Source organism: Mobula birostris, chromosome 3 (genome assembly GCF_030028105.1).
Source record: "Mobula birostris isolate sMobBir1 chromosome 3, sMobBir1.hap1, whole genome shotgun sequence".
Lineage (NCBI taxonomy): Eukaryota > Metazoa > Chordata > Chondrichthyes > Myliobatiformes > Myliobatidae > Mobula > Mobula birostris.
In genome coordinates, this window is record NC_092372.1 from 102,930,568 (window position 1) to 102,940,006 (window position 9,439).

At 40.2% G+C, this 9,439-nt stretch overlaps 1 protein-coding gene across 1 annotated transcript; it reads left to right on the plus strand.

Annotated features, from left to right (window-relative positions):
• Positions 1-1,194: 1,194 nt before the first annotated feature.
• On the plus strand, positions 1,195-5,111 carry LOC140194655 (interleukin-8-like). Its single transcript, XM_072251909.1, has 4 exons — positions 1,195-1,271; positions 1,821-1,950; positions 3,463-3,542; positions 4,845-5,111. The coding sequence occupies exons 1-4, from the start codon at positions 1,211-1,213 to the stop codon at positions 4,862-4,864; spliced, it is 291 nt and encodes a 96-aa protein (XP_072108010.1). The 5' UTR covers positions 1,195-1,210; the 3' UTR covers positions 4,865-5,111.
• The last annotated feature ends 4,328 nt before the right edge of the window (positions 5,112-9,439 follow it).

Here is a 9,439-nt window from a genome sequence, read left to right on the forward strand (position 1 = left end):
GCAATGGCAAATGGAAGTTGATTCCAAAAAATAGGAGTTGGAGCACTTAAGATGAAATTATAAAAAAAGATAGGACATGCACAATGAATGGTAAGGCTGAGGGGAGTAGTGAGGAGCAGAGAGACCCTGGTGCATAAGTCCATCGAATGTGGTAGATTGCAGGACAGGTAGATAAGGTGAAGAAGATATGGTTATGGAGGGCAGAAAGTGTCTCTATCTCTGGGAAGGCACAATCCTTGTAATTCACAAATTTTAGCCCAAATTTCAGAAATGCTGTTGCTATTATTGTCCCGAGGGTCACCACGATGTCTGCAAAATGATATTGTCTACTGAGCCTGTTGCAAAATGTGGAGGCAGAGAATCTGAAATTCCTCATTAGGGAAAGAACATCTATTGCATAAGTAAATTGAATTTTGCTACAGATGACTCATTGATAAGTCTCTTCTGTACTTCAACTCTGTCAAAAATACCTTTGTGAAATCAAAGTGAACAAGACAGTGTCTGAGAGCAAAATAAATCACCTTAGTGATTAAAGCAATGCTTAAAAAAGTTAATTCAGGATTATTGCATCAACATGCTGACACTTTATAGAAAATGAGGATTGTATCCAATGTTGCCATCGTGTTTATACCTGTGCATACTTTACAGACCTGCAGCATTAAGGTGCATAGAGACCATGAAAGGGAGAGGAATTTTCTGGAAATCACAGGTGTCAACTCACCATACAGTCAGTATGTTCTCCTGAGCTGTGGAATTTCCCAGTGAGTGAGGTATAAAATCTGAAACTGAATGCTATTACTCATCGTCCTTCACTTACTCAAAAGAGAATGGTGATTGTTTTTGCAACATCCACTTTACCAAAGATGGATTTTGCATCTCTTCCCTAAATTTTATTTTTAATTCTTTAAAAAACAACTGACCATTTTAATATATAATCCATTTTAATATATAATCCATCTGTACATCACACACATATTAAAGTGAAAAACTGCCAAAGTGAATGAAGTTTTTGTCTTAAGGGCAGGGAAATTCCTTTTCTCAAGCTGTCAGTGTTTGGCAGATTTGAGTAAGGAGATGATGCAAATGTAAGCTGGGAATCCCATAAATAGGAGCTCACTGGATCTCTGCAGCACAATTTGATCAGGGGAGACCTACTGCTTTGAGCAGAAGATCCTTCAGCAGACATCTCCTCAGCAGTAAAGAACAGAAGATGAACAGAGCGATCACAGTAACCATCCTCATCTTCCTTCTCTGTGCCTTTTCTACCCAAGGTATGTTAAGATGTTTGAATATGAGTTTCAATCCTTATCGTACTGGAGTATGAATACGAAGAGTTAATGGTCCAAATGTTGCTTATTTTGTTGAAAGAAATTACTTTGCCGATGGTGTTACATGTTATTTATTTATTTATTGAGACACTGTGCAGAATAAGCCTTCCTGGCCCTTTGAGCCCCGCTGCCCAGCAATCCCCTGACCGAATCCTGGCCTAATCAGGGGAAATTTACAGTGATCATTTACCCTAGCAACCAGTAGGTCCTTTGGGTAGTGGGGGGAACCCGGTGGAAATACACGCACTTACAGGGAGAAGGTACAGACTCCTTACAGGCAATGGCGGGAATTGAACCCAGGTCGCATGTACTGTAAAGCATTGCGCTAACCACTAGGCTACCATGTTATCTGTAACACAATACTGGAGAGAGTGGGTTATATTTAAATCCATCTAACTGAAAATCAGATTTCTTTCAGATTAATGTAAGGTTTGTTAGATTTTCTGCGATTTTGGCAATAAGCGAACCTGAGTCAATGTAATCTTTCCACAGGCATTCCAATCCTGGGAACACAAGGGCGGTGCAAGTGCATTAGGACTACCTCTGCTGTTATTCATCCAAAGCTCATGCACAGTTTGAGATATATTCCCAACGGGCCACACTGCGAAGCAACAGAGATCATGTGAGTAGACAAGTCAGATCATCACCTTTAACCTTCCATGCTCTCTGATGCTTGTTCCAAAATTGGTTCACTTGGCCCATATCAGAAATTGTACTTTGAAATAATCACGTAGCGCAGAAGCAGGCCTGCTAGTCCACCTAATCTGTGTCAGCTGTTAAGCAGCCATTTCCGCCAGCCCTGCATTTATCACAAATTATTTTCCCTATATTCTATCACTTATATTCGAGGGCAGGGCTTCTCAACCTTTTTTATGACGTGGACCCCTAAATTTAAACGAGGCCCCAGCTTGGGAACCCCTGTTCTAGGGGCAATTTAAAGTGACCAGTCAGCCTGTGGTTCACACTTCTTTGGAATGTGGGAGTAAAACAGAGCACCCAGAGGAAACCCATTCAAACGCAGGGAGAACATCATAGTGCTAAACTTACTGCCCATTCACACGCAGGGAGAACATCATAGTGTTAAACTTACTGCCCATTCACACGCAGGGAGAACATCATAGTGTTAAACTTACTGCCCATTCACACGCAGGGAGAATATCATAGTGTTAAACTTACTGCCCATTCACACGCAGGGAGAACATCATAGTGTTAAACTTACTGGAGCCATGAGTCAGCAGTCTATTGACTGTGTCACTGTGCTGCCTTTGCAGCTTGGGTATTATGGAAAGTATTTTTTAATTGGGTGTGACTAAACCAGAGAGTGTGCAAAGAAAAAGCAAAAAGATGCCGCTGAGACTGGAAGGTTTGAGTTATAAGGAAAGACCAGATAGGCCGGGAATATTTTCTCTGGAGTGAAGGAAACTGAGGGTAGCCCTTTAGGGATTTATAAAATCATAGCTAAGATGGATGGTCAGTCTTTTTCCAAAAACAGGAGGATAGGTTTAAGATGATAGGGGAAAGGTTTAGAAAGGAACAAAGGGCTACATCTTTCATGCAGAAGGCAGTATATATGGAATGGGCTGTCAGAGGAAGTGGTAGATGTGGATATAATTACTGCATGTAAAAAAAATTCAGACAGATCCATGTGTAAGTAGAATGGGACTAGCTCAGGTAGACATTGTTGAATTGGGCCAGTGAGTCTGTATGACAATAACTGTAGGGTAGGAACAGTGATGATATTACCACCAGCAGTATACTGGAAAAACCTTTAGAGAAATTAACTTGATATCATTCTTGTGCTGAGGATTCCATTATCGCACTTTCAGGGTAGAGACTCTAAGGGGATATTCTTACTAATTTCTGGCATAAATTCCCCTTGAAAAACATGCAAAATTCTGTGTAATGGATGTGTTTTGTTCATCACAGGTGAATTTCAATGCCAACATGACTTTACTTATGTTTGATCATACTTTGGTTATCAAATATCCATTTTATTTCTGATCCATAAAATCATTTTACATCTTAGTTTGAATTTTTACTACAGATGTTAGATTCATTTTCTTCAGTTCTCTGCTTTTTTGTGCTATATCCAGTTTCAGTGAATTACATTTCGTATATCACCTTCTCTTCACAGCATCACTCTGAAAAATAAGAAGAAAGTGTGCGTGGATCCTGGTGCAAAGTGGTTGTGGGTTCTCATAGCAGCTAGCAAAGGTTAGTCTTTATTATTTGACAAGCGTTTAGATTTTACTGTGAATGAATGTAAACATAATGACTATTTCACCTTGTGAGTCTCATCCTTTGTAGTGGAGAATGCTGTCGGCTTCTCACTGCTGAACATTCCCATCAGCATTTGGCACCTTCTGGCACTTTCCATGAGTACCCTCCATCAATATGTAAACCATAACCCATAACATCAGCAAACTATTTGATCACTGTTGACAGCAGAGCCAACACTCTCATTCCCCTTGTGGTGATTTCCCAGTACCAGGGGGAGGATTCCAAGAACAGAGGTGGAATTATAGTAGAGCTGGGATAGCAGGGGTAGAGGTGGGATTGTAGGGGTAGAGGTGGGATTGTAGGAGTAGAGGTGGGATTGTAGAGGTGGGATTGTAGGGGTAGAGGTGGGATTGCGGGGGTAGAGGTGGGATTGCAGGGGTAGAGGTGGGATTGTAGGAGTAGAGGTGGGATTGTAGGGGTAGGGGTGGGATTGCAGGATTAGAGGTGAGATTTTAGGAGTAGAGGTGAGTTTGTAGGAGTAGAGTTGGGATTTTAAGCATAGAGGTGGGATTGTAGGAGTGAGGTGGAATTGTGGGAGTAGAGGTGGGAATCATAGGAGCAGGGTGATTGGAAAACTGGTTAATTTTTTGCTCACTCCCACTATGCTGAGACATTTTAAGGATCTTACTGAGACCAATCAATGAAGGACAGATGCATGTGCAAAATGGCATGTTAAGAATGTAGTATTTAATAGTGATCTTCACCACCGGGCGAAGCCATAGAACATGGTCAGCAGAGGAGTGAAGGTTTAGGGTACGAGATGGAGTTGTATCACTCAGAGTGGATTGGGGATGGAGTTGCACTAATCTGGATAAGAGTAGAGTATTCATCATTCTTCTGAATATGGATGTTCCAGATGGCTTTCTTATGAGTAAGATCTTGATGATATAGAAGTCAGCATGGAGTCATTGACTGCCAAGAGATTCCACTCTCTCTGGTTGGTGATAACCATAACCCATGTTGCCTAGCACTTAACCAATTGTGTCTAAATGTTCTGAAATTGATGCCAGCTGACATAAGTGGCTTTAGTTTGTACAATAAACTGAATGGTACTAAATATTGTTCATTTTGGATCCTATATGTCATTGCAAATCTGAGGTGCTGATTTGCTTCCATGATTTAGTAAATTGCTCCCTTTGTTGAAAGTAAGCTTGATAATTTTTTTACTTCTGTTGTTGAAGTCATGCACTCTCTATGAAATTAGGTAACTCGACAAATTATTCCATTTTATTTCAGGTGCCAGACACAGGAACTAAAAAAAATGTGGAACTGCAATGTTGAAGATTCAAGTTGCTCTGGAATTCCAGCATCAACGTAATCTCTTATACATTCGGGTTCCATTTCAGGATTATCTGAGGAGCAATGAAGGAAGCTCAGCCCTGGCTATTATCTCTCTGATATCAATGTTCATTCCACTGTCTCCGCTTCATTATGTACTGTGAATAATTTAACCCTTTAGCATGACTCAGGACTTATTTACTTCTGTCTCTATACTTGATTACTTCTGAGCAAACCATTTGATATATGTTGCTAAACTTTGTGCCAAGTTGGAGATTCCATTTGATATTTGTAGTAATGAAAGTAGATTCTGGTACTCCTGAGTGTTACGCTGATACCATCATATGACACTCTGCAATTGAATTCAACTGATTTGTGGAAATTGTTTCTAATAAACAAACTGCACACAGTGTTCAAGTAGATTTTTGAACCTGTGAAAAAGGCTAAATCAAATGAGTGCCAGTTGTTGAAGTTTAGCATTAAGGTGATTATAGAATAACTCAGTAATTAATTTCCAAATGGATACTTAAGGAAAAACTTGGGGTTATGTAGAGGAATAGTGCAGAGATGCTTCTACTAGCCCTATAACTAGGGTTGGAGGATACATAGAAAAAATCACACCTGTCCACCCCAAGCCCCAATTCCCAGGCCACCAAACCTGGTATAAGAAAGAAGCCTGGTCACTGTCTTGAAAACAATTTAGTATCACTCACTGTCTTCTTATGTCAATACCAGAACTGAGAAGCTGAAATATGTACACAGAAGAATTATGCTGAGTTATTCCAATAAAATGATCTGGTAGAATGGTAAAGATGTAAACTGTTAAACACTTCCCTCTTTTTTTCTTGAAGATATAGAGTGATGTTATATTTTCTCAAAAGCACTGATGAAGGAAATTTTGCACAGTTCCCTTTCTGGTTTGAAATCAGTTCATGGTATGTGACACACAGATGACATTACTGTAAGCAAGCAACTTTCTTCCAGTTTGAATGAAAACATATTTATTTAAATGAACAAACAAGTAATGTTGGTACCATGTTACAGTAACATTTCTGACCATTGATATTTTAACTGGGGATATGGGATTTTCTCAGTGAAAAAAATCTATCCAAAGTCTGTGGAAACTCATTTTTTATGTCAGTTTCTTTTTGTGTAAAATATATACATTTTGAAAGGCAAAGCTACTAAGAATTTAATAGTCACTGTACTCACTGGAAGAAATGAATTGTCTAATTGGGAATAATCTCTGTATAGTAATAAACAGAAATATTTGGCATTGATATTTCACTTTCTGGGTTCAGTTGACAAGATCACAAGATCACAAGACAAAGGAGCAGAAGTAGGCCATTTGGCCCATTGGGTCTGCTCAGCCACTCTACCACTCCACCATGAGCTAAACTATTCTCCCATCTAGTTCCAATTTCCGGCTTTTTCCCCATATCCCTAGATACCCTGACTAATTAGATACCTATCAGTCTCCTCCTTAAACACCCTCAATGATCAGGCCTCCACAGCTGTACGTGGCAACTAATTCCATAAATCTACGACCCTCTGGCTAAAAAAATTTCTCCTCATCTCTGTTTTAAATGGGTACCCTCTAATTCTAAGACTGTGGTCTCTTGTCCTGGATTCGCCCACCAAGGGAAACAGCTTTTCTACATCTACTCTGTCCAACCCTTTCATCATTCGAAATGTTTCTATAAGATCCCCTTTCATTCTTCTCTACTCTAATGAATACAGTCCAAGAGCCGACAAACACTCCTCATATGTTAGCCCCTGCATTCCAGGAATCATCCTCGTAAATCTTCTCTGAACTCTCTCCAACATCAGTACATCCCTTCTAAGATAGGGGGCCCAAAACTGCACAGTATTCCAAATGAGGTCTCACCAGTGCCCCATAGAGCCTCATCAACATCTCCTTACTCTTATACACTATTCTTCTTGAAATGAATGCCAACATAGCATTCGCTTTCCTTACCGCCAATCTAACTTGGTGGTTAACCTTTAGGGTATCCTGCACGAGGACCCCCAAGTCCCTTTGCACTTCCAATTTTTGAATTTTCTCCCCATCTAAATAATAATTTGCCCGACTATTTCTTCTATCGAAATGTACAACCGTACATTTGTCAACGTTGTATCTCATCTGCCATTTCTTTGCCCACTCTCCTAAACTGACTAAGTCTCTCTGCAAACTTTCTGTTTCTTCAACACTTCCTGCTCCTCCACCTATCTTGGTGACATCTGCAAACTTAGCCACAAAACCATTTAATCCATAATCTAAATCATTGATATACATTGTAAAAAGAAGCAGCCCCAACACAGACCCCTGCGGAACACCACTAGTAACCGGCAACCAATCAGAATAGGATCCCTTTATTCCCACCCTTTGCTTTCTGCCTATCAGCCAATGCTCCACCCATTTCAATATCTTTCCTGTAATTCCATGGGCTCTCATCTTATTAAGCAGCCTCTTATGCGGTACTTTATTGAAGGCTTTTTGAAAACCCAAATACACAACATCCATAGCCGCTCCCTTGTCAAACTTATTTGAGATTACCTCAAAAAATTCCAATAGGTTGGTGAGGCAGGATCTTTCCTTCATGAAACCATGCTGGCTTGGGCCTATATTGTCATGCACCTCAAGGTATTTCATAACCTCGTCCTTGAGGATTGACTCCAATAACTTTCCAACTACCGATGTCAGACAAATAGGTCTGTAATTTTTTGTCGCTGCCTCCCTCCTTTCTTAAACAGTGGAACTACATTTGCAACCTTCCAGTCCTCCGGAACAATGCCAGAGTCTATTGATTCCTGGAAGATCATTTCCAATGCCTCCACAATCTCCAAAGCCACCTCCTTCAGAACCCGTGGGTGAACCTTATCCGGTCTGAGAGACCTATCTATTCTTAGTCCATTTAGCTTCCCAAGCACTTTCTTTCTAGTAATTTTGACTGTACCTAATTCTATTTCCTGAGACTTCTGGCTATCAGGTGTGTTGCTAATGTCTTCCACTGTGAAAACTGATGCAAAATACTCATTCACTTCCTCTGCCATCTCTTTGTTACCCATTATAATTTCTCCAGCATCAGTTTCAATCGGTCCCGTATCTACCCTTGTCACTCTTTTACTCTTCATATATTTTAAAAACTCTTAATATCCTTTTTTATGTTAATTGCCAACTTCCTTTCATAATTCATCTTTTCTTTCTTAATGACTTTCTTAGTTTCCTTCTGTAAGTTTTTAAAAGTTGTCCAGTCCTCAGTTTTCCCACTAATTTTTGCTTCCTTGTAGGCCGTCTCTTTCGCTTTTATTTTTGCCTTAACCTCTCTTGTTAGCCACATTTGTGCAATTTTTCCATTCATGAATTTCATTTTTCTTGGAATATATTTTTCCTGCACTTTCCTTATTTCTTGTAGGAATTTCATCCAATTCTGCTCTACTGTCCCTCCATCTAGCTTACTTTTCCAATCGACTTGGGCCAGTTCCTCTGTCATACCACTGTAATTTCCTTTGTTCCACTGAAATATCGATACACCTGATATCAGCTTCTCCTTTTCAAATTTGAAACTGAACTCAATCATGTTATGATCATTACTTCCGAGGGGTTCCATTACCTCCAGCTCCTTAATCGCCTCAGGTTCATTACACAGCACCCAATCCAAAACAGCCGAACCCCTGGGGGGCTCATGGACAAGCTGCTCTAAAGAGCCATCCCGTAGGCATTCTACAAACTCTCCCTCCTGAGATCCATATCTTCCTGGCTTTCCCAATCCACCTTCATATTAAAATCCCCCATAATTATCTTGACATTTTCCTTCTGACACGCTTTTTCTATTTCCAGCTGTAACTTGTAGTCCACATCCTGGCCACTGTTTGGAGGCCTGTAAATAACTGCTATTAGTGTCTTTTTACCCTTGCCATTTCTTAACTCGACCCATATGAATTCTATCTCTTTTGATCCTATGTCCCTTCTTCCTAGTGATTTGATATTGTTCTTACCATCAGGGCCACGCCACCCCATTTACCTACCTTCCTATCTTTCCTATACACTGTGTATCCTTGGACATTCAGCTCCCAATCACATTCATCATTTAGCCATGACTCAGTGATGGCCACAATGTCATATCTTTTAACCTGTAGCTGTACAACAAGGTCATCCACTTTATTACTAATGCTGTGTGCATTTAAGTACAGTACAGTAAGTACAGTACAGTGCATTTAAATACAGTACTGATTTTGCTATGTTTCTATCGCATAGCAAATTATCCTGTCTATTCACCTGCCTGTCCTTCTTGCCATCTTTGCTGCACAGTATCTTTGACTTACTTCTATTTTCCTCTTTCTCGACCCTAACGCCCTGGTTTCCTTCCCCCTGCCAACTTAGTTTAAACCCTCCCTAACAGCTATATTAAACAATCCAGCCAGGATATTAGTACCTTTTGAGTTCAGGTGTAACCCATCGTTTTTGTGTAAGTCATATCTCCCCCAAAATAGATCCCAATGATCCAAGAATTTGAAGCTCTGTCCCTTGCACCAGTTACTTAGCCACACAT